The sequence below is a fragment of the Monodon monoceros genome, unplaced genomic scaffold (genome assembly GCF_005190385.1).
Source record: "Monodon monoceros isolate NGI ecotype Baffin Bay Population unplaced genomic scaffold, NGI_Narwhal_1 Super_Scaffold_13, whole genome shotgun sequence".
NCBI lineage: Eukaryota > Metazoa > Chordata > Mammalia > Artiodactyla > Monodontidae > Monodon > Monodon monoceros.
This window is the reverse complement of record NW_021703769.1, coordinates 25588259-25613580: the sequence shown is the minus strand read 5'-3', so window position 1 is coordinate 25613580 and position 25322 is coordinate 25588259. Positions and strand designations below refer to the sequence as shown.

Here is a 25322-nt window from a genome sequence, read left to right as displayed (position 1 = left end):
CTCCTCCACCTGGCTTAGACCCACAGAGCTGGCAGGATAGGATGCAGTTGGGTTAAGATGCTCTGGAGTTACCTGTCTGCTGACTGCTTTGTCTGCAGGCCTGATTCACCACTGCATTGAGATGGGCGGGCCCAAACCCCTACTAGGTAATTGTGGCTGGTTTTTCCAAAAGCCGTTTATGTGAGATATCATGGGCTTTTATAAAAAAGCCAATTTAGTATGCAATTCCATTTTAACCTCATATAGTTACAACTTCTTTTCTTGTGAAAAAGGACCTTTTTTTTTTTTTTTTTGCCTCGCTGTGTGGCTTGCAGGATCTTGGTTCCCCAACCAGGGATTGAACCCGGGCCCCCACAGTGAAAGCCCCGAGTCCTAACCACTGGACCGCCAGGGAATTCCCAGGATGGGAACTTTTAAGATCTACTCTCAACAACTTTCAAAGATACAGTACAATTTTGTTAACCACAGCCACCGTGCTGTATGTTACATCCCATAGTAACATACATAGGGACTTAGTTACATACATAGTAACATACATAGGGACATAACATAGGGACTTAGTTATAACTGGAAGTTCATACCTTTTCATCACTTTCCCTACTTCCCTCATACATTGTACCTAGTTTTTCTTTTTTGTCTTTTTTAAAAATAAGTAATGCTCAAGGACTAATTTTCTTTTTTTTTTTTTTTAAACATCTTTATTGGGGTATAATTGCTTTACAATGGTGTATTAGTTTCTGCTTTATAACAAAGTGAATCAGTTATACATATACATATGTTCCCATATGTCTTCCCTCTTGCGTCTCCCTCCCTCCCACTCTCCCTATCCCACCCCTCCAGGCTGTCACAAAGCACCGAGCTAATATCCCTGTGCCTTGCGGCTGCTTCCCCCTAGCTATCTACCTTACTACGTTTGTTAGTGTGTATATGTCCATGACTCTCTCTCGCCCTGTCAAAGCTCACCCTTCCCCCTCCCCATATCCTCAAGTCCGTTCTCCAGTAGGTCTGCGTCTTTATTCCTGAAGGACTAATTTTCTGATTAATCTGTAAGTCCTCTCACGGAAGCAACTAGGAATGATGTCTAACGTGCATGCTAAGCTCCCTAGAAAAGAAATCTAAGGGCCAGAAGAGGGAACTAGAAACAAGAAAACCCAAACTGGGGCTTCCCTGGTGGCGCAGTGGTTGAGAGTCCGCCTGCCAATGCAGGGGACACGGGTTCGTGCCCCGGTCCGGGAGGATCCCACATGCCACGGAGTGGCTAGGCCCGTGAGCCATGGCCGCTGAGCCTGCGCGTCCGGAGCCTGTGCTCTGCAACGGGAGAGGCCACAACAGTGAGAGGCCCGTGTACAGCAAAAAAAAAAGAAAAGAAAACCCAAACTAAGGGATGTTCAAGACCTTTAAGGAGAAAATCAATGAAACTTCTCAATAAGGTTGGCAGGCTTGTCCTAGTAGGTATGAGCATTTATTATAAAGCTACCACGATTAAAAGAAGTTGCAAGGGGTAAATACCAAAAAGAGAAGTGAACCTAGAGACATCCCATTTATATAAAGGAACTTTATAAAAGAGGTGGAGTTGGGACATACTAGTTATATGTATCTGGCTTTCCTTACAGGGAAAATTGAGATCCCTACCTCAAACCATATACAAATAACTTCAGGTTAGCTAAACTTGAACATTTTCGAAGGAAAAAATGTTTCTTGGACAGTGACATTTTAAAGTTGACTTTCTGATTGTGAAAGTAACATGGGGATATGGTTGTCCGTTCCCCCACAAGCTACCTTCCTGAGATACCTAACTTTTTACAGTTAGAGGAAAAATGCTGGAGGAACTTTGCTTAATGTACACGGTAATGAATTAACAAATGGGATTGTATTGGGGCAGACTTTCACTTTACATGGCTTCATCTAGCAACAGTTGCCCCATTCTTTGCTTCTCAGTGGCCTCCCCGGTGTGGCTGCATATAATTTAGTCAGTCTCCTATTGATCATTTGTTTGCAGCTTTTGCTACAGCAAAGAAAGGCAGTGCCAATCCTGCCCACAGGTTTTGGTGAGAGCTTTGCGCTGAGTCAATTCCTCGCAGTAGAATCCTGTGTAACAGGATGCAGACACTTGGCGTGTGAGATCATACAGTCAGATTGCCATTTTCAAGGCTGAATCAATATCCCCATGGCATTGGTATGTGGATGGGCTGAGATTTAAGGCATAGGCTGAAGCAACGGGTGCAGCCTGCTGTGAGGGGCAGAACTGAGGGGGTAGCTTTTCAGAATAGTGATCTCCTTTCTTCCCTTACCCCTTGGGAAGAGGGCAGAGGGCGCTTTGGCTCTGGTTTTGCCAAGGAGGACAAGGTCACAGGAGTGGGCATGGCGGTTCCCAGAATCCTCTGCCTCTCATCATGCCCCACCTGTCATTCTGGGTGACCTGTGGCTTCCTTGTCCACATCTGCACGTCCTTCCTAGGGCTTCCCAAATAACTTGTAGGGGAAGGGGGCTGTTTGCTTGCATTTTGTTTACATAGGGTAAAAAGTTTGACTCCAAACTCCAGTTTAAGCTGCCATAACTTTCGGATCTTTCTGTACGTTCCTAGGTTTTCCTGTGAATTATCTAAAAGGTAATGATATATGATTTTACCACAATCCATTGGCAAACATCCAGGTATTTGTTAGTATTTTGCTATTAATGAGCAATGCTGCAAGGAACATCCTCATAGTCAACTTTTTTACTTGTCCAATTTGACCCCTGCTGGGATCAATTCTTATGATGATTCTGATAAATATGCCAAGGACCAGCTATCACTGTACAATGACAGTGGTGCATGTAGCCATGACCCAGAGGCACTGAGCAATTCTCCAGACTTCGGAATCATCGTGGATGAAGGGATGCTTCCCTTTGTGAGGCAGAACTGGGATGTCTGGCAAGACAGCACACGAGAAAGCGTAATCTCCAGGGGTTTTTTGTTGTTGTTGTTTTTTCTCTTTTTTTGCAGTACGCGGGCCTCTCACTGTTGTGGCCTCTCCCGTTGCGGAGCACAGGCTCCGGACGCGCAGGCTCAGCAGCCATGGCTCACGGGCCCAGCCGCTCCACGGCATGGGGGATCTTCCCAGACTGGGGCACGAACCCGTGTCCCCTGCATCGGCAGGCGGACTCTCAACCACTGCGCCACCAGGGAAGCCCAATCTCCAGGTTTTAAGGTTTTGTCATCTACTTTGGGATCTGTAGCACCAATCACCTAGGAATTAGGTGGCGTCACTTCATTTCACAGACTATAAAACTGGGGCTTGAGGAAGACAGGACTTTTTCTTCCCGCTTTCCTGTGAATCTGATCTCTTAGGAATTTAGTGGAGATCCCTGATCAGGCAAAGGCACTGAACTGGGACCCTGTGCTCTGTGTGCAGCCAGGTGGGCAGCCTATTTCTGGCCTCCTTGACTTGGTACTGTCCCTGCTGCCTGGCTGCCTCCCTCTCCACTCACCTGGGTGAGCTGTCCCTCCTGGGCTTACCTTTTATAACTATGCTTACTGCATCGTTTTAAGATGTCTTTAAGATCTGACTTCTGGACTAAGGCCTCAATCTCCATCACTTAGTCACTCTGGAAGCCTCAGCAAGGAATCTGCTGATCTGTTTCCTCTGAGCTTGTTTACGCATCTGAAAAATGGGGATCATAAGAGTAGCTCTTTTTGTGAGGTACATATTGATTGCTCCATCTCAGCTATTTCTGGGGAACAGCTAAGAAAGGCTTGAGTAGTTCAAGGGCAGGAGGCAGGAGTCAAGATATCCCTCCCACAGGCTGAGAAGGAGTTTGGTTTTTTTTTTTTTTGAGAAGGAATTTTTTAAACAGGGGAGGTGGGATTATCTTTCAGCCTCTCCCTTTTTACTTCACCAAATCTCTAAGCCCTGGGTGGACTAACCATGGGTAGGGATGCCCAAGTGGCCTCCCCGCTTCCACCACTTCACCATCGTGCCCACCTTCCCCCACTTCCTGCACTGTGAGTTTAATTAATGCAATTAACATTTACAAGGTGCCAGTGAAATAGTTCTGCTGCTGGTGCCAGCCTGGAAGAAGTGAGTGACATCACTTCTCAGCTTTATAGCTGGGTTGGGGAGTCCCTGAGCCTCCTCCCTGAGTCTAATTAGGGGTGCCACCCACCCTTCTGTCTGCCACATTGCATTTGGATACGTCTGACCTGGTTCAGTCGGGACACAAGCACCCTGCACTAATGAGGCAGGGCCTTGCAGGGGAGCCTTGTTGGTGAGCCCACCCGGCACTGCTGCCCACCCCCAAGTCACGTGCTGGACCCCAGCCTCTGGGAAAGGGTCAGAGTTCACCTGCATCACGAGGACGGACCACTACCTCCTGTGAAGGTGAACGCTCAGCTGGTGTATCATGTCCCTCAGCCATAGGGCTCCCGTAGCCCCTGGAGTAGATGGTGCATTGTTCATAACTTGTCTCAGGCACAGCAGTTACAGGCACGTGCCCAGGACTGCCTGGACATGAGTTTGGTGCTTCCACTTTGCTGGGTGACTTAATTCATCTGAGCCTGTTGACAGCCGGTTGATGAGAGGACTTGCCTCAGGATGGGGTAGGGGTTAGAGGTTTGTGCTGCCTTTAGCTTACAGTAGGGGCCTGGGAACTGTTAGAACAGCCAAGCGGCAAGGCTGTCCTGAAGCTGGTATGTGAGTCCCTCTGAAAAATCCCTTAGGAAGGCGCCACCTCTGTCAGGGAGGTAGTCCGGCCAGTTTATCCTCCAGCGCTGGAACCATCAGTCTAGATGAAGCAGCTAACTTGTGTTGGCCATGCTATCTGGGAAATGCCAATTCTGACTCATTACAAGCCAAACAGCTTCATGAGGGAGATTTGTATCTACCATTAGAAACCAATGGCCGGTGCTAATTTCTTCCTGTTGCCAAGAGCATGTAGCTAAAATTCGTGTGTTCTTATTTAATTTCCCTGGACTCTTTGAGCACCTTTAAACAAATCTCACTGGTCAAGTATATGTTATGTTGCCTAACCTCAGTTTGCCCATCTGTTATACAGGGATAATAATATGTACCTCATGTAAGGATTGCATGAACTAATACAGGTAAAGCACAAAAAGGTGCCTGGCATATAGTAGTAAACGCTGAAAAAAATGATCAGGTGAGAGGATTTGTATATCTACACGGAGAGGGCCAGATCATCACTTTTTGAAGCAGAGACCTATGAGAGAACCCTTCCTGGCTTTTGAACTGCGGTTTTTGAAACCTGAGTATGTGATAGGGAGAGATGGGGAGGGCTTCCAGGCCCAGGCCCAGTAGCAGCACACGCCTGGAGCTGGATCTCTTTGACCTTGTGTGTAACCTGGACGGGAGAGAAACCGAGCTGGGCATCTTTCAATCATGCCGGTTCTGGACGCTGGTGCGTGTGGTGAAGCTAATGTCATTGCAAATCCAGGGTAATGAAAACTACAGGGAAGGAATTTTTAATGAAATCACACTGAATTATGCCACTAGAAGTAATTATTTTACACGCCCAGCTCACCCCAGGGCACCCAGGTAGCTGGTGACACAGCTGGTTGGTTTCCTTTCCTGAGTCTTCCTCCAGTGCCCATGTGTTTGGTTCTAGGGGCAGGATTTTTCCTGAATGTTGAGATCTGGCTTTGGGAAGGAGCTCTGCTCACTTGTCCATCCCTCTTGGCAGGCTGGTGGACAAGTTAGCACTGCTGAGGCCCTGGGGAAGCCTGAGGGTGGTTAGTCATAGTTAATCATTGTCAGCTCCAGGCTGCAGGCCCCAAATGCGCCTGTCTAAGAGGGAGACTCCCATTGATCCAGTTGGGGGCTGTCTGAGGGAATCCTGGGTCCCAGATGAGAGAGAAGTCTTGTCCCTTGATTTCAGCCTCTGACCTGATACCAGCTCCTCACTTGAAGCCCTGTCTGCCCCTCCCCCCTCTACAGAGCTCCCCTTGGACCCTCCTGGTATCTTGTACCCCATGGCCCAGCCTCCCACCCCCTGCCAGGCCACCCAAGTTATTTAGTTCACTGGTTTGGCCTGAGGCGAAACGCTGGAAATTAATCATTACTTTGAACCACACTCCAGCAGTTTTCCTGGGATACTGGCCACTTGGACTCACAGGAACTGGCCATAGGTCAGACAACCTGTTCTTCCGGGTCAGGGCTTGAGAGTGAAAGGGGCCTACAAGTAGCTGGGTCAGGTGCTCTTCCTTTTCCCTGGGGCTGGTGAGAGTCCTTAACATGGGTTGAGAGAAAACACCAGGAACTGTGAACCTGCATACATACCCTGGACCACATGGGGTGGTTAAACTATATCAGTGTATACATTTGTGACCCAGGCAGTGTTTCTTTTCTTTTCTTTTCTTTTTTTTTTTTTTTTGCCGCTCCGAGTGGCTTGCGGGATCTTAGTTCCCCCACAAGGGATCGAACCCAGGGTCCTGCAGTGAAAGCGCTGAGTCCTGACCACTGGACTGCCAGGGAATTCCCAAGGCAGTGTTTCTTTAACGTGCATATTGATCACCCAGGGATCCTGTGAAAATGTTGATCATGATTTAGTAGGTGCGTGATATTCTGCAGTTCTAACCAGCTCCGGGGTGGTTCCCTGGTCCTTGGTCCATATGGGGACTAGCAGAGGTCTAGTTGTCCCACACCCACACCTGGGGGATGGACCGGTGCAGAAGACTGAATTGAGAACCCACGTGACATCGCAAATCCTCAGTGGGACACTGCAGGCCTCATCAGTGAGCCCCACAGCGCCCCCTGGTGGGTATGGTGCCAGTGTCACCACTGCAGCTTGCAGCCTAGACGGTATTTCTGGAAGGTACCCTGGAGGCTAGCTTGGTCATCAGGCACCATGTGGTGAGTCTCCAAGATGGGGAATAGGGGCTGGCAGTGATCAGGCCCCATAGGCAGCCGGTTGCTGGGGAAACTTTTCCCAAGCAGGGGTCCAGGACAGGACAGTGTGGCACCAAATACTGGAGCTGTTTGGGGGAAACAAAGGAACGGGAGCCTGGGGGCCTCACCCTTCCGATTACATGTGGTTTCTTAAAAAAATTTTATTTTATATTGGAGTATAGTTGATTAACAATGTTTCAGGTCTATTACTGTGATTTTTTGACTTTGGAGACTAATCAGGTCTGTGTGTCAGTTTTCCTTTTCTATAAAATGGGCCCACAGTCACATTAGGAGGAATAAATGAGAGCAAGGTGCAGGTTCTTGAGGCCAACATGTCCCAGGCAGTGGGCCAGGTCGCAGGTCACACAGCCCTCCAACGCATCCCTGAAGACCTGGCCCATCCCTGAAGACCTGGCCCATCCCTGAAGACCTGGCCCAAGCTGGTCGTAGCTGAATTAGCCTAGTGATGTTGCGGATACCAGGGTGGGCAGCAGTGGGGAGGCAAAGGCCCAGAGGTGGGGTGTGGCTGGAGCAGATGGGGAGCATGCCCCTTGTTAAATGCCCCAGTCCTTCCTGCTGTGTCTCCTCCATCCCTTCCCTTCTTGGGAACTTGGGACTCTGAGCCCCAGCTGGTAAGGGAGGAGGAGAGTGAGCGACAGGCCAGCAGACCAATGGGCCCCTGAGGTTGGGGTGGGGCGGGGCTTGTGCTGCCATGGAGAGGAGAGAAGCTGTTCTGTGGGGGAGGAGGGGGCGGGTGGGAAGAGGACCTGGAGATTGAGGGGAAGGGAGAGAGCAAACAAAGGGGTCAGGAGGGAAAATAATGCACTGGCTTCCTGAGGCCCTGCAGAGGCTGGGCAGGGAGAGAGGGCCAGGGGCAGAGGGGACCAAGGCTGGCGGCAGGCAGGCCGGGGCAGGCGGGCCCTAGATGGCATTGTTTGAAGTGGCCGGCTAATTGCACAGAGCAGCCTGAGCCTCATACCACGGCCCAGCCCCCTCCTCTGTCTTGGGTGCTGGCTTCTGAGCCTTCAGGTCGAGTGGCCACATGGAACCAAGTCCCGATCCTCCGAGTTTGGTGAGGGGGCCAGGCTATGGGGGGCAGCCTGGGCGGGGTCCTTGGGCGGGAGTATCACCCTGAGGACAAGTCATGGGGCCTCTCTTGGCCTGAGGACCTGGAGCCACTGGCGGGAGGTTTGGGGGCATGCTGCCCCCTTGTGCCCTTGCTTCCCTGCTACCCTCCTCATTCTGGCCCTCCTGCAGGAAACAATGAAGGGAGACACCAGACAGCTCAACGGAGAGGAGGACGCCAGCAGGAGGGAAGACTCCATCCTCACCAACGGGGGCTGCAGTGACCAGTCTTCCGACTCCAAGGACGCGCCCTCGCCCCCAATCCTGGAGGCTATCAGCAGCCCGGACATCAGAGGTGGCAGAGGTGGAAGAGGTGGCCTGGCCTGTGGGGAGGACGGGTGGGCAGGCACTGGGGACCACAGCTGGCACACGAGCCTCCGAGCAGACTCAAGGCAGGTTGTGGGGCAAGAGCCTCATACCACGGCTCTGGGGAAGCTCCAGGGAAGGGAAGAGGATGGAGGCAGAGCCCCTGGCCTCCCTATTTTCCAGTCACCTCAGCTGGTACTCTGAGCAAGTGACCCCAAGGCAATGACCCTTGTTCTTTTCCTGACACGGGGGTGGTTGCGGCGTAGATAGACTGAGGTTTTTCGCCCTTTTACAGGGGCACCCCTCTCCCCTAGCAGCTGGGCCTGTGATTTTTATGGGAAGAAATACACTCAGGCAGGGAGCGTCTAAGGCTTGCTGCCAATCCCACCCTCTCCTCCCTTCCCCTATGCTGCTCCCAGATCAGATCCCTTGGGATCCTCCCCACTGAGATTTTCTGGCCCAGCTGATTTGGAAACCCCTGTATTGTCCCATCCTGCAATTGAGAACTCCTCAAATTGTGCTGTCCAATAGCACTTTCCAGAGGGTGAAAGTGTTCTATTTCTGCATTGTTCACTATAACGGCCAGGAGCCACGTGTGAGCACTTAATGTGGCTGCGATGGCAGGCACTGGAATGCTCATTTAAGTGGAGTTAGTGACCACTGACTGGGCAGCACAGTTCTGGAAGGAACGTGTCAGGAGTACCATCAGTAGTGTTTTGGGTTCTATATCTCATGCAGGCCTTGGATCCTGTTGCCTTACTAATACATTGAGAGGACTGTGGGTCCCGAGGGGTTAGGAGTTAAGCCCTGAAGATGCCAGTGGGTTTAGGGAGACCCCAGGCCACAGCCCAGAGAAGAGACAGGACAGCCTGGCGGCTGCCCCTTCCTCAACAGACTTTGGTTCTTTCCTCCACAGGCCGCAGATCAAGCTCACGACTGTCTAAGAGGGAGGTCTCCAGCCTGCTAAGTTATACTCAGGTACCCGCTCCACTCTCACTTTTTGGGATTCGGGGGAATTCTCTTTGGTTTGTATCAAATAGGATAACTGAGGCCCACTTAAGTTGGTACCCAGTAAATACTTGTTGAGTGAGGAATTTGAACATTGCTAGGCACACAGAAGACTCCCGGCAACCTCACTTAGGATGCCTTCTGCTGCCGTGATTTGCCAAGTTTTTGAAATTATTTTTTTCTCAATCTGGATGATCAATTACATTGATAAATTCCTCCTGTAGCAAGCTGTCCTTTTATTCCTGGAATGAGACCAGCTTGCTCATGGTATGTTTTAAATTGGATGTACTTTAGCATCTATTCATGAGTAAAATGAATGTATGATTTATTTCTTGTAATAATATCTGTGTCCGGTTTGATAGCAAGGTTGTATGGCCATGTGGCCTCAAGGATTTTTTTTTTTTCACGTTGGAAAGAATTTGCCTGGCTTGTTTTAGTGGATTTGCAACAATCACTGAAATATCTTTTACCACTTGTTGCAATATCAGTGTTTCTGCTTGATTAGTTTTTTCCAAGTTATAGTTTTTCCATGTTTTTTTCACTCTTGACATTATTTACGCCTTCTGTTTTCCTATTAATCATATTAGTTTTGTCCATTCGGTTACTTTTTCAAAGAACCAGTGTCAGGCATTGGGACAAAGTCATGGACAAAAGTTGTGGACCAATGAAAACCTACCCTCATACAGCTTCTCTTATCCTCATGGAGGACAACAAGTGGGCACCCATATGATGAGGAATGAGAGCTGTGTGGGGAACTGGGAAGGGACAGTGCTGGATCAGAGGCTCAGAACAGCTGTTTTAGCCTCTGAGCACTTCCTCTGTGCCCTGCCTTGGACAAGGGTGCATTATTTGATTCTCATTATAAGCCTGTTGTTCCCTTATAAGGCAAGAACCATTATACCAATTTTCAAGAGAGGAACGGACCCACTAGAGGCCTTAGTTGGCAAGTGAAAGTCAAGTTCTTAACACTCCGGCAAGACCTCGAGCCACTCACCACTGCTCTGGTTCTCATGCTCAGTTTTTGCTGGGTTTGGTGTGCAGCATGGGACATGCACTTGACACAGGATTAGCACCATTTCTTCTTGGTCACTGTAGCAAGAAGCATCTTCCTTGAGCCTGTGATTTCTCCCAGACACTGTTAATTGTGGAGATTACGTCTCCCTAGGTCTCCCTGCTGCGCACAGCGAGCTAGTCTAACCGTGGTGTGGGCACGGAAGGCTTCACGACGCACTTTGCACTGACACCATTTCTTTGGCTTTCTAATTCCACCAAGGTTTCTCTTGAATTCATGATCATGTGGTAAGCCACTGCAAAATAGTTTTTGAACAAAATGAGGTTGAAAATCTTTTTAAGTCACTCAGACCAATATTATGATTGTTTTCTATATGATTGGCTCTTCATTTAAAAACTATTTTGGTTATATGACATCCTAAAATTCATAATGTTTCATTTGTAAAGGATCTGACGGGCGATGGAGATGGTGAAGGGGAAGATGGAGATGGCTCCGACACTCCAGTGATGCCAAAACTCTTCCGTGAAACCAGGACTCGGCCAGAAAGCCCAGCTGTAAGTGCCAGCCCTAAGCCAAGGCACTTCAACCACACATCAGCCTGCATTAAAAACCTTGTCCAGGATCTCCCTGGGGGAACTTTGTTTCTGTTTTTGTTTTTTGCGGTACGCGGACCTCTCACTGTTGTGGCCTCTCCCGTTGCGGAGCACAGGCTCCGGACACGCAGGCTCAGCAGCCATGGCTCATGGGCCCAGCCGCTCCACGGCATGTGGGATCTTCCCGGACCGGGGCACGAACCCGTGTCCCCTGCATCGGCAGGCGGACTCGCAACCACTGCGCCACCAGGGAAGCCCTCCCTGGGGGAACTTTGAACAAATGTTTTGAAATTGGAAAATGATAGCAAAGCTAATGAATTATCATTGTGATGGTTTTCACATGGCAGTTCTCTACTTTTTTGGGAAGCATTCTAAGAAGTGCCCAAGGGTGATAGTTTGCAGGTGGATGATTCAACTGCCCGTTACCTTTGGGAGTCGCTTCTGTAGGTGGATTCTGTGACTTGAAATCTGGAAATGGGAAGGTAATTACTGCTCATGGTCACCCAGCCTGTTAGAAAGCAGGCTGACACTTGGTGACCATGGCAGGTGCAGCTGATAATCTCACCCATGTGATGTGTATCATCCTGTTTTTTTACAGATGACAGAAGACGCCGGTAGTTTACTCAAGGTTAAACATTAACTCTTGTGTGCAGGATTTGAACACAGGTCTGCAACACCCAAGTTCATGCCATTTTTGAGAAGGAAGCATAAGGGCTTCTCATCCGTCTTGATGATCCAGTACCTTTGGGAGGAATGCAACAATAGTAATAATGCTTTTGGAAAAGAAAAGTGTTTGAGAGTAAACTTGGATTTTATTTTTCAATTCAATTTGCAGGTGCCAGTTTCAGCTGTGCCAGGCAGAGTGGGAACTGCTGTAGATTGTCGGGCAGCCCTGCTGGCCACCCTGATCCCTTATCCCACAAACTGGGGAGTTTCTGGGTGGGAAGTAACCAGTCCAGAATCCCTTCCTGCTAGACTACCTTGTTCACTTCTGTTGGCCTGAGGCTGCCTCTCAAGCCCAGTCCTCTGGGCCCTCTGTCTAAGACCCCAGCCTCCATTCACCAAAGGCCTCGTGCTTATCCTCTCTTGCTTCCAGGTCCGAACTCGAAATAACAACAGTACCTCCAGCCGGGAGAGGCACAGGCCCTCCCCACGTTCCACCCGAGGCCGGCAGGGCCGCAACCACGTGGACGAGTCCCCCGTGGAATTCTCAGCTACCAGGGTTGGTTCCCCGGACGCTCAGACCCCTGCCCCCAGTCTCTAACTGGAAGATCTGCCCCTCTCACCACACCACGGAAAGTGGCCGCTGTTATAACCTGCTTCCTTTCTTCACACTTACCACCCTTTCAGGGTCTTACCTTTCCTTTCTCTCCCGGGTGCTGGGTAAGCTCTTCCTAAGCCTGATGACTTCTCTCCTGGCCTGATCCCTGGATGGAACCGTGGTGGGAATGCAAGAATTCCCTGTTGACTGGGTTCTTACTCCTCCTCGGAAAAAGCTCAAACCACTGATACCAGAACTGTCTTGTCTCCTTAGTATCTTCAGTGACTCTCTTGAGGCAGCCCCATGGGTTACAGCAACTCTCGACTCCTGTTGCAAAGCTGGGCACCAGGGAGCCCTCTCTGAGCATCACTTGTTATCCTGACTTGGTCCTTGATTCTGTCCTTGCCCTTAAGGAAGTTGCTTTCTCTCGCCACTTAAGGGACACTTACTTGTTCCTGGAAAACCATCCGTGGTGGTCTCTGTTTCATTAACTTACATCTTCACTCTGCTTCACTTCTGCTTGCTTGGGAAGCCATTGGGGGTACCACTGGTCTCTGGTCACCCACCTGGTCTGCTGTGGCCCAAGCTGTGTGTCCTTTTGTCCACAGTCCCTGAGGCGGCGGACAGGGTCATCTGCAGGCGCGCCGTGGCTGTCCCCTGCCAGCCCCTACCTCACTATTGACCTCACAGATGATGAAGTGGTGCCCCAGAGCAGCAGTACGCCCTATGCCCGCCTGGCCCAGGACAGCCAGCAGGAGAGCATGGAGTCACCGCAGGTGGACGCAGAGGGCAGAGATGCAGACAGCACTGAGTATCAGGTACCACTTGGCAAGGGCTGAATGTAGGGAAAAGGGAACACTTACCCAGAGGTGACTTACTACGGTTCTTGTCACTTTTATCATAATATTTGAATTCACTCGCCAAGTACATTTTTCATATGCAACATGGTCCTTGCTGTATCCTTATCTCCTAGACATAACTCAAGCACCAGATTAGTTTACCATCGGATTACTGATTTTCTGAACATGACATCTTTGTACCTAGATATATATACCTTGTATATATAATTCATAATTCTGTTCATCATGTTTACGTATACAATTGTTGATCTGCTTCTTTCCCTTATTAGGAACTGGAGTTGCCTCACTTTCATGTCTATAATCCATTGTATAGTGTAATCCATCTAGGGTTGTTCATAATTAACCAGTTGAGCTTGTTGGTTTCACTCAGGCTTTGCTACATACGCGTGTGTATGTGTATGTACACATATCATGTAGAAATCCTTTTTTCCATGTACATGACTTCAGAGTAGATCTTTTTTTAAAAATTAATTTATGTTTGGCTGCATTGAGTCTTCACTGATGCATGGGGGCTTTCTCTAGTTGCAGCGAGCGGGGGTCACGCTTTGCTGTGGTGCACAGACTTCTCACTGTTGTGGCCCCTCCCGTTGCGGAGCTTGGGCTTGAGGCACGCAGGCGTCAGTAGTTGTGACATATGGGTTCAGTAGTTGTGGCTCGCGGGCTCTAGAGTGCAGGCTCAGCAGCTGTGGCGCATGGTCCCAGTTGCTCCGCAGCATGTAGGATCATCCTGGACCAGGGCTCGAACCCATGTCCCCTGCATTGGGAGGCGGACTCCCAACCACTGCACCACCAGGGAAGTCCCAGAGTAGATCTTATAGATACATTTTAATAACCTGCATGATTCCATGGGCATCTCACCTTTTATGGCAAGTTTTTATGTGCAAGCGGCCAAATTTTTTTTTTTTTTTTTTGCATTTTAACGGCTTTGTAATATCCCATTTGATGGCCTGTGGTGGGAATATCCAGGTTTTTTACTCTCTTACTTCCTGTGAGTTTTCAGTTAATATCTTTCCAGATACTAGGTTACATGTTACAGGTTACATATTATAGATCCAATATAAAAAACCCCACGTTCCTGTCAAACAAGCAAGCCTGCCCATGCTCTGCCCCTTATTTTCAAGCCATTCTCACTGAATTTTCAACCAGGAAGTGTTGGAGGTAGGGAATTTCCTGAGGAACTCTGCCTGCACTTGCAGGAAGCCCTGTGTTAGACTCCGAGGCAGTTGCCATCAGGGTCAGTGGGACCGGCAGGGTTTTTCCTTGGCCCAACTGGTCTGTCTCATTGCGATTCCTTCATGTGGTTTTTCTTGCAGGACGGGAAAGAGTTTGGAATAGGGGATCTCGTGTGGGGAAAGATCAAGGGTTTCTCCTGGTGGCCTGCCATGGTGGTGTCCTGGAAGGCCACCTCCAAGCGTCAGGCAATGTCTGGCATGCGGTGGGTTCAGTGGTTTGGCGATGGCAAGTTCTCCGAGGTGAGTCCAGGGCAGGGTGAGCTTTCATGAGCTTACAGACCCACAGTGTTTTCCTTCCCTTCCTTTTACATTTGCCTTTTAAGATAACGGCCTGCTTTCTGCAGATGGATGAGACTCTGTGACTCTGTGTGTCCAAAAGGAGGACAAAAACTTCCCTTGCTCGTTGGCTCACACAGGCCCAGAGCTCTGGATCCATGGCCACCTGGGCTCTGTTGGTCCATTTCTCTGAGGCACAGTCACCAGTATGAATTCTGAGGGGCAGGAGTGGCCACCTGGGAAGATACCCTCAAAGTATTCCAGTGGAGAAGCCTGGAAGAGACAGGAAGGGGTGTCTGACTCAGTCATTTAGTCCTAGGGGCAGAGTTATGGAAAAATTCTTTGAGTGGTGATTTCAGTGTTTCTTGATTATTGATATTAGCCATTTAAAGCTCACCTTTTGTGTGTATATATATATTTTTTAAATACTTTATTAAGATAAAAATTTGCTTACAGTACAGTGCATAGATCTCAAATGATCTATGATTCAATGAATTTTCTAAAATGTATGCACATATGTAAGCAATATCTCAACCCAAATATGGAACATTTCGACCTCTGCAGTACGTCCCCGTACATACCATCCCCACAGGTGACCGCTGTTCTGATTTCTATCACTATAGACTAGTTTGGATTATACACAAACTTATGTAGATAATATAATATATACTGTTTTGTGTCTGGCTTCTTTTCATGTACATATATTTTTGAAAGTTGTCCTGTTGTAAAACTCATCTTTCTTTTTTTTTTGTTTTTTGCGGTACGCGGGCCTCTCACCGCCGTGGCCTCTCCCGTTGCGGAGCACAGGCTCCGGACGCGCAGGCTCAGCGGCCATGGCTCACGGGCCCAGCCGCTCCGCGGCATGTGGGATCTTCCCGGACCGGGGCACGAACCCGTGTCCCCTGCATCGGCAGGCGGACCCTCAACCACTGCGCCACCAGGGAAGCCCAATACTCATCTTTCTTGATGAGTCTATGTTGGGGATGAATCAGGCTATTTTGATTCTTACACCTTTTTGAAGACACCTTCGTAGACCTCCAGGTTTTGATTAGAATGCGACAAACAATACTTTTCCTGTGATGTTGTCTTTAGCGCATCCCTCAACGTGTCCAGGGGTTAGGTGAGGAACTGCAGAACAAGTGGGCTGGGGTGGAGGCAGGTGTGGGAATGAAGGGCCAGCTAGTACATCTGTGGGACTTGGCCTCAAGTTGAGATTCTAGTTTTCCCATAAATTGGGCCATTTTCCGTTAACACATTGAAGTTCTCAAAGGGCAAGAATAATATGACCTGGAGTATCCCTCTTGGGGAGAGTCTGCATACAGAGGTCCTCCTTGGCCAGCAGAGGGAGCTGAAGGACGAATGTCCTGGGCCTGTGCTCTCCCTGAAGCATCTAATTGCAGGGCGATGATTTGTGTGCAATGAAATGAAAGAAAACATGGAGTGTTTGTAATTGCTTTGGCCCAGTGAGACATAAAATGTGCTTAGCAAGACTTAGCAAGACTGCGTCTGATGGTATTATTCAAGATGCTGTTATGTTAGCGTTATGGGATGGGATTGCAATATGGGGCCTGGTGCTTAGGCCGCTTGCTGTATTGAAGCAGTTTGGCATTGGGGTAGCACCTGCATTTCCATGCACAACTGTGTTGAATCCCAGTCCCTTCTCACCAGTAGTGGCAACACTCCTATGGGTGGTTGGGCTTAGAGATTGAGAGGGGAGCATGAGTGCCAGCACTGGGGAGAATGAAATATCACGTGTCTTGTCAGCTCCGAAACCTGAACGACCAGTTTCATCTCATAATTGGCAACCCAAGTGGTTCATGCATGGCCTGGGGACTTGGGGATGAGACTTGTAGAATATGGATCTTTAGCCCCAGTGGAATTCTTGTATTAACAATTCACGATTACTAAAAAGAGCGTAGTCTGTGCCAGGCACTGTTCTCTAAACACATCCATTAGCTCAATTAATAAAAGGCTAAAGTAAGTAGACAGTAAATAGTAATCACAGCTATTTGTCATGCTCACGAAGGAGGAAAGAACATGTGCAAAACCCCTAAAATTGGAGCATCCGTGGTGAATTTCAAGACTGAGGTGCAAGGGGGTCACACCAGGGATCATGAAAGTCATTTGCTCTGAAAATATCTGTGAACCTGATCCCCAGGAATAAGCTCATGAGAAACCCAGGGCACCCAAGACACAGGCTGTAGGTGAATGTTGATGATGGCTTTCTCTTCTAGATACCAGCAGATAAGTTGGTGGCCTTGGGGTTGTTCAGCCAGCACTTTAACCTGGCGACCTTCAATAAGCTGGTCTCTTACAGGAAGGCCATGTACCACGCTCTGGAGGTAACATGGTGGTGGGTGGCTAGGGCCTGGCCCCAAGAATGGGGTTAAAGCAAGAAACATACAGAAAGCCAACTCAGTGTGGCCAAGGATGGGTTGGAGGGGACTGGGGCAAGCAGGGAGGAAGGAGGTTGAAAGACAGTGGCCTGACAGGCGTGCTGGGAAGGGAAGGAAGGGATTTGAATCCGCCCATGATTTCCTAGTGCTACCCCAGCTCCCCGCTGGTCTCCGTCTGAATTGCCCACTGAATGAGGAAGGAGGAGCCCTGGGAAGTAGGAGGTGATATTCAAACCAGTGAGCAAGCTTTTCCAGAGCTTGTGGTTCAAGGCCAAGACTGGGTAGCTGCTGAGGGTCAGCTGCTTCCTCCCCTTGTCCGTGGGATCCGTCAGGCTCTGTCCTTCCTCTACCTTGACTTGCAACTGAAAAGATCAGTGTCCTCTGTCCAGCATTTATGAGACAAGCTCTGTGCTTAATTAGACATGTAAGTCCTGGTGCTTCTGAAATAGGACTTAACACCTCCACACCTTCATTAGGGAAATTAAACAAGAAACCTGGAGCTTTCTCAGAGGCCATGAGACGGTGCTGGCTGATGCTTCTCCTATAGCTAAAAGTGACACAGCTAATTCTGATCCTCTACCCTCGAGAGAGAGCTGACCACTCCAGTTCCCTACAGGGAAGAGATCATATTTGGTGCCTGTGTGGGGAGACTTAACGCTCCCCCCATGGCCTGTCCCTGCACAGGTCGTTCCTCGCTGTCACATACCACAGCTCAGGACAGCTGTCTGGCTATGAAAGGGCCCAGTGTAAAGGGGAATGCAGGCCCCAGCAAGGGGCATCCCTGGGTGGGGCCAGGCAAGCACCCGCCCCTCCTGTTCATCAGATTCTCTCTCTATCTCGGCAGAAAGCCAGGATGCGGGCTGGCAAAACCTTCCCCAGCAGCCCTGGAGACTCGCTGGAGGATCAGCTGAAGCCCATGTTGGAGTGGGCCCACGGGGGCTTTAAACCCACCGGGGTCGAGGGCCTCAAACCCAACAACAGGCAACCAGGTGGGAATGGCTCCCTGTGGCAGCACCCCTACTTCTGCTGGTGGGAGCACCCTGGGGAGATGCAGTCACCCCCCGCTGCCTCCCATCCCACCCTGGCTTTACAGCAGCCGGTCGGCCCTGGCTGGCTCCTTAGTTTAGTGAGTTTTTTCCAACAGCCTAGCCTTTTGTAGTTTCACTGGACACTTTCCTGCCAAAAGGTCAAATACACATAACCGGGATTGAATCCGTTCTTTGTTTTTTATTTACTTTTTAATTGTTTTACATCTTTATTGGAGTATAATTGCTTTACAATGTTGTGTTAGTTTCTGCTGTACAACAAAGTGAATCAGCTATATGTATACATATATCCCCATATCCCTTCCCTCTTGCGCCTCCCTGAGTCTGTTCTTAAAGCTTGAGTAAACAGAGTCAAGATGGAATCTTCACTAGCACCTTTTTTCAAAAGGAAAAAATAATTAAGCTCTGAATATTGGAGAAAACTTGGAATGCGTTTTTAAAAAACCCTACAAACACCCAAAATCTATAAGTCACCTCCATTCAGAAACGGGCATCATCTATCCTCACGTTGACCAGTATTGCATTTCCCCCATTACTAGGGATCTGTGGTTTCTTGTTGTCACTCTCCAGAAATCCAGGATTTGTCCTACAATCCTTATATTTAACGCAGTGTTTTCTGTTTTGTTTTGTCCCTCCCGCCAAAAGTGGTTAATAAGTCGAAGGTTCGTCGTGCAGGCAGTAGGAACTTAGAAGCAAAGAAACACGGTATTCCCTCCCCATCTTTTGACTATGCACTCTTTTCTCTGCACTTTCTTTCAATTTCTTTGCATACACAGTGGTCACTGGAAAAGAATCAAATCTGTTAAAAGTCAACCTGAGCTCTTACCCCTGCCCCTTCACTCCAACCCAACCTTCACAGCTGCCCTTTAGGGCAATATTTTTGGGTGTGCACGTCCTTCCAGCTCTTTCTGTACACTGGTTGGATTCCTGCTTTCCCTTTATTTCTCAATACTTATCGTATAAGCACTGTCAAATGTCATTTTCTCACTAAAGGGTCCTTATGATTTTTAACGGCTGTGTAATTTTCTCTCCTAGGGTCAGAGTCAAACTTAACCATGTCCCTTATGGATTATACTGTATAGGTTGAATAAAAATACAATGGAATTTATAGACATATAAACAGCAGCCACCTAATATAATTAAATGTTTTCTAGTAGCCACATTAAGAAGCTTAAAAAAAGAGTAAAATTAATATTCATCATACCCTTAATCTATTTCCAACATTGTAGCATTTCCAACAGTCAGTATAAAAAATTAAGATATTTTACATGACCTTTTAGTCCTATTTTCAATATCTCTTTGATGTGTCTTAGAACATCTCAATTTGGATGCTAAATTCTCATTAGAAATACTTGATGTCTATTTTCACAAATGTCCAACTTGTTCCAAATGAATTAGTTAATTGGATCAATTGCAGTTTTTAAATTCACATAGAAGTTAAATGTAAAATGCAACTCCTCATTCATACAAGTGACATTGCCAGTTCTCAGTAGCTACATGTGGCTATCAGCTCATTGGGGATCATAGACAGTGTCAGGGTTTCATCTATAGACTGAGCTGTGTCTAATTCTCTTTGTGCTGGGTCTAGAGCATGTATTTTGCAACTACAGCTGTTGAAGACCCTGTACGTGGGTTAGCTACGTGAGGAGTTTTAAATTACGTCCTCATGCAAATTTTCCATAGAGGGGCCTGAGACACCCAGGGTAGACTCATGTCATGGCCAGATGCAGCCGGCACCCAGGCATAGCAAGTAGGGTCCTGTTCTCCCAGCACCCTCCTCCCACCCAGCCATGGCTGCCTTCTCCTCACCTTTCACAGAGAACAAGACACGAAGACGCACAGCTGACGACTCCGCCACTTCTGACTACTGCCCCCCAGCCAAGCGCCTCAAGACAAATTGTTATAACAATGGCAAAGACCGAGGAGAGGAGGACCAGAGTCGAGGTGATTGTGGGGCGAGGAGGCTGGGGGACGGTCCATCCTCAAGTGGAGTGGGCAGGTAGTGACCACCCAGCAAGGGCGTAGATGATCAGTAAGAGGCTCCCCGACCTCATCTCACACCTTCTCTTTTCTAAACAGAGCAAATGGCTTCAGATGTTTCCAACAACAAGAGCAATCTCGAAGGTAAGGCCCTATCCCTGGTTGGCTTCCCTGCCTGGGTAGTGCTCCCAGCCTGTGCTCCAGGCCTGCTGGTCTGCCCGGTGGAGGTCCACCCCCCACTCTGCGTTGACCTCAGGTCGAGGCGTGGGCACCTTACTCAGATGCTACTTAGAATGAGTTACCTGATTTTCACTGAGGCTGATTCCTAAGATCAGCGAGCAGGAAGTGTGCCTGGGGACAGAATGGAAATGAGCATGCTTGGGCCAGGAGAGCCCAAAACCTGAAACCATGATCTATGGCCTCGTGAGCCCCCTGAACAAGCACTGCAACTGGCTTTGGGGTGAAAGGCAGACACACTTCACCACTGTCGCTCTCCAGCCAACTCTGGTTCTTTGCCCTGGCTGGGAATTCCGCTGGGATTGAAACTGCCCAGTACTCATCTAATGGAACTCGGAATGTGTGAGGACAGGTGTCTATTGCTTCCTCAGCCCGATGTCCTTTAGTCAACAAATGTTAAGTGGTTAGTCAGTGCTGGGTAGGAAAACAACAGAGCTGTTGACCCAGGGAGCCCCGATTGGAGCAGGCCCTTTTTTTTTGTGTGTGATACACGGGCCTCTCACTGTTGTGGCCTCTCCCGTTGTGGAGCACAGGCTCCGGACGCGCAGGCTCAGCGGCCATGGCTCACTGGCCCAGCCGCTCCACGGCATGTGGGATCTTCCCGGACCGGGGCACGAACCCGTGTCCCCTGCATCGGCAGGCGGACTCTCAACCACTGCGCCACCAGGGAAGCCTGGAGCAGGCCCTTTTGATTCTGGGAACCTGGACCCACGATCCTCCTATCCCCCAAGACTCCTTCATCTGTCTGCTTCCTGGCAGGGGGTGCTTGGTATTTATTTTGCAGGCCCGGTCCACCTGGTCAGTGATGTAGATCAGTAAGACCTGCTGATGTGAAGGGACAGGATAGCCTATAGTAAAGGGACCCGGGCTCTGAAATTACAGCCATGGCTCTGTGTAGGATTGGTCACGGGCAAGTCCTATCACGATGAGACAACAGGCAAACTGGCATCACCACAAATTCTCCAGAAGTCCCAGTCTGTAAAGAGTCTTCAAAGATTTTTCATACCAGACCCTCCAAGCTTGGCTCCTCTGCTGGCACAGCTGCTCCTTGTTCTGTTCTGTGGGCACCACCCTGCCCCCCCCCCCCATTTCTGGGTCAGACCTTTGCCTGTCTTGTGGGACCTACTGCTTGGAGCTGTCGATTTAGCCTCTCCATCTCTGGAACGGAGATGGCAACTTTGAAGCACAGTCAAAGGAACAAATGGTGAAGAATCTCTGGCATATTCCTAACGTGGAGTAAATAAGAACAACGAGACACAAGGCTTCAGCAGCTGATCTTGGGGCTGTCATTGCCACAAGCTGCATCCCTGTCTTTCTTACAGATAGCTGTTTGTCCTGTGGTAGGAAAAACCCTGTGTCCTTCCACCCTCTCTTTGAGGGTGGGCTCTGCCAGACATGCCGGGTAAGACCAATCCCCACCCTGGACTTTCCTGGCCCTTCCCTTCTTCTCAACTTCCCTGCACTTCCCTAGGATGAAGCACCTGCGTGTAGGCGGTCGGGAAGGCTCTAGTGGGGCCAACCGCCCCACCCTTCACTCCAAGGGGCGGTGCCCCGCAGACCCCAGCCAGCTGTCCCTGTAAAGAGCACCAGGCCACCCATGACCTGTTCTGTGGCTGCGTTCTAGGGCCTCCGCCAGTGAGCAAGCGAGCGGGGCCTGGAGGTCCCTGGTCTCCGATTTCACAGGCATTTCTCTCTGGCTGCCAGGACCGGTTCCTTGAGCTGTTCTACATGTACGACGACGACGGCTACCAGTCCTACTGCACCGTGTGCTGCGAGGGCCGCGAGCTGCTCCTTTGCAGCAACACGAGCTGCTGCCGGTGAGCACGGGGACTGGAGCCTCGCTGACCTGGGGACGGGGCCCGGAGTCAGTATTATATCTGTGGGAGCCTGTCCTTGAAGTCTCTATGTCCCTGAAGTAGAACTGGGATGTAGGGATGGGTTTAAGAAAGGCAGGGAGCGGGCTAGAGAAGGATCCCCAGAGCTGCCTGTGGACTGAGGGTGCCCAGGTTTCCAGGGAGAGGTTGCTGCTCCTCACACACAGGGCCTTCCCGCCCATGGGGAAGGGCAACTGGGGGCCCGCGAGGGTTTCAGCCAGCACAGGCCAGCTCCGTGGGGAGGGTGGGGTTCGCAGGAGAGCCGCCTGATGACGGGCACCCCTCCTCCCCGCTACCCGGCGTAGGTGCTTCTGCGTGGAGTGCCTGGAGGTGCTGGTGGGCCCAGGCACGGCGGCGGACGCCAAGCTGCAGGAGCCCTGGAGCTGCTACATGTGCCTGCCCCAGCGCTGCCATGGCATCCTGCGGCGCCGCAAGGACTGGAGTGTGCGCCTGCAGGCCTTCTTCACCAGCGACCCGGGGCTCGACTACGTAAGCCTGGCACCCGCCCCAGTCCGTGGAGTTCACAGAAACAAAGCTCCGCTGTACAGAGGAGCGTCTGAGCGCCTCAGACTGGAGCCCCGGCTAATTGTCCCGTGTGCACTTCCCAGGCAGCTCCAGTGTTCTTCCCTCCCCTCCTTCTTGGCTTGGCTTTTTCAAGGGCCTGCTGAAGAATAAGGATGGAACTGACCCAGCCTTAGTCTTAGTGGAACTGCAGAGGGGAGGGAAGCCTGTGACCTACTCCCAAGTCTTAGTGGGCATATATGGCTTTTCCTGGGCTGCAAGTTCATGGAGGAGCACGTGTCTTTTTGTGGGTGACTTTGCACCCGTGTCAGAGCCTCATCTGTTCCGTGTCTAAGGGTAGAAGGGCCATCTGTGCCAAAGCTCCCCAGGGCATCCCAGCGAAGAAAGGGCAGAGCTCAGGGCTTGTGTCCCTCAGAGGAAGGCCAGCCCTTCCTCCTCCCAGAGCTTGAGTCCCCCTCCCCATACCCACACCTTGACCTCCATGACCTCTTTATTTAACCTGGCAGGAAGCCCCCAAGTTATACCCTGCGATTCCCGCAAACCGAAGGCGACCCATTCGAGTCTTGTCCCTGTTTGACGGAATTGCGACAGGTGAGTTAGGAGTTCACCTGGGGATGCTCACCTGATCCAGGTGTCCGTTGTCAGTGTCAAGAAAGACCCCTGGGAAGTACCTGTTGGTCACCTGTTCTGAGAAATCCACTGGCTCCTTGTTTCTCTCCTCAAACCTCTCCACCATTTCACCCACCTGGTCTGCTTTTGGTCCTTTTTAAAGGCATGGATACTTTAGCCTCTGCATTTTATTTTTTATTATGTACAGGAATTTTGGAAAATTATTTTCCGTTCCATAAGCATAGATATATTGGGGATTATTAATTGGGCAACTCTTCTCCTAACATCTCTAATCTTGTACCCTCCCGTTTCCTCTAGGTTTCCCATGTATAGAATAAGCATAGCCGACATGCATGTTTGCCCCTGGGCACTTTGCCTGATTTAACTCATTTAATTGTCAGAACTGCCCTGTGATGCATTGTTAGGAACATTTCCCTTTTACTAGAGCAGGAAGCAGTGAGAATAAGTTGCTGTGCACTTAGCATCACTTGTACTTCTATTTGTTCACCAGTGTCCGCCTGCCTGAAACACTGACAGCTTTTAGAGTTTTTTTTTTCTCAGCATGGTTTTGGAGAAGATCCGCATTCATGTATCTGACTCTGCTGGGGTGGTAGATGGGGGGCCTTGGCTATGTGCCTGTCAGTTTTCATAAATGCTACCAGTGGGCTATACTAGTTATATATACATATTTTCTTCATGAAACTCCGCAGAGAGCCTGGGGGGCCCAGTGTGCAGTTAGGTAGGGTTAGACCCTGCCATCTGCAGGGGTCCACTTGAGGACTGCCATGGCCTTGCTGTGTCTGGTCTGAGTTCTGGAGATGGCTTAGAGTCACTGAAAGGAGGGCCCCTCGGCCGGACAACCCTGATGTCTTTTCTCTCCCCCTCGACACCCCCCCCCCCAAACAGGGTACTTGGTCCTCAAAGAATTGGGCATCAAAGTGGAGAAATATGTCGCCTCCGAAGTGTGTGAAGAGTCCATCGCCGTTGGAACTGTTAAGCATGAGGGCAATATCAAATATGTGAACGACGTCAGGAATATCACAAAGAAAAATGTGAGGGCAGCCCCCCTCTTCCTCCACTCCCTGAGTCCCCCACATCCTCACAGCCACGTTACCACCTTCTCCATGCCCGGGGTTGTGGCAGAAGAGAAGGTTTGGTTCCATCAAGCTGCAGTATTAAACCCGCAACTTGGAAATCATTCAGAATGATTTAGATCTTAGCGTATCCTGAGCATTTGGTTTTCTTGGGTCAAAAGTAGAGTTGGGAGACTGAAATCACCAAGCAAGACCTAGAAGTGGGTTTTCTTCTAGCTGGTTACCTGGAACCCAGGCTGTTCATCTCTTCATCCTCACCCCCATCCCGGACTGTTTTTCTCTTGCAGATTGAAGAATGGGGCCCCTTTGACTTGGTGATTGGTGGAAGCCCATGCAATGATCTCTCAAATGTGAACCCTGCCAGGAAAGGCCTGTATGGTGAGCATCCCTTCTTTCCCGTGGCCCCAAGAGACCCTGTGTCCCCTGAGTGCTGGTCCAGGAGGAGTGGGCTGAGAAGGAGCTGTTAGCTTCTGGCCAAACTTACCTGTTGTCTCTGTTCATGCCTCTTAGTGACTCCCCAGTCCCCAGAGATACAAATGAGTACTGCAGTGCTGATGCCTGTCATTGCAGAGGGTGGCAGGGAGCAGGGACAGTAAGGCATCAGCCTTAGCTAGTCATCGGGAACCCATTGGTCTCAGTATGGAGGGGTGAGGTGAATGGTTTGAACCTGGCTCTGCCGTTTTCTTTTGTGGGCTCAGAGGGCACAGGCCGGCTCTTCTTTGAGTTCTACCACCTGCTGAATTACACACGCCCCAAGGAGGGTGAAGACCGGCCTTTCTTCTGGATGTTTGAGAATGTGGTGGCCATGAAGGTTGGCGACAAGCGGGACATCTCTCGGTTCCTGGAGGTGAGGGGACCCGGGGTCTTGATTGTCAAGATAACATGAGCATGAAGGCCCTGCTGGCAATGGGGGTGTAGGGTATTTCCAGTGTTGGGAACGATTTCCGGGTTCCCCATGGCGGGCATGGCTAGGTCTGAGTAATGGAGTGGAGTCGGTTGGTTCTGTTTAGTAC

At 49.9% G+C, this 25322-nt stretch overlaps 1 protein-coding gene across 9 annotated transcripts in view; it reads left to right on the top strand.

Annotated features, from left to right (window-relative positions):
- DNMT3B (DNA methyltransferase 3 beta) overlaps nt 1-25322 on the top strand; it is a 38095-nt gene that overhangs the window by 5631 nt on the left and 7142 nt on the right. For 3 of the 9 annotated variants that reach the window (XM_029220601.1, XM_029220599.1, XM_029220595.1), the window contains exons 2-18: nt 8136-8298; nt 9226-9287; nt 10776-10883; nt 12019-12144; nt 12792-13001; nt 14357-14515; nt 16786-16893; nt 17792-17936; nt 19812-19937; nt 20073-20117; nt 21533-21612; nt 21915-22027; nt 22390-22573; nt 23113-23197; nt 24122-24267; nt 24597-24687; nt 25008-25156. In XM_029220601.1, coding sequence (XP_029076434.1) covers nt 8142-8298; nt 9226-9287; nt 10776-10883; nt 12019-12144; nt 12792-13001; nt 14357-14515; nt 16786-16893; nt 17792-17936; nt 19812-19937; nt 20073-20117; nt 21533-21612; nt 21915-22027; nt 22390-22573; nt 23113-23197; nt 24122-24267; nt 24597-24687; nt 25008-25156 — 2094 coding nt within the window. In that variant the 5' untranslated portion in view covers nt 8136-8141. Of the gene's footprint in view, nt 1-8135; nt 8317-9225; nt 9288-10775; nt 10884-12018; nt 12145-12791; nt 13002-14356; nt 14516-16785; nt 16894-17791; nt 17937-19811; nt 19938-20072; nt 20118-21532; nt 21613-21914; nt 22028-22389; nt 22574-23112; nt 23198-24121; nt 24268-24596; nt 24688-25007; nt 25157-25322 lie in introns of all 9 variants that reach the window. The other 6 variants (XM_029220596.1, XM_029220598.1, XM_029220593.1 and 3 more) reach the window with 3 other exon arrangements.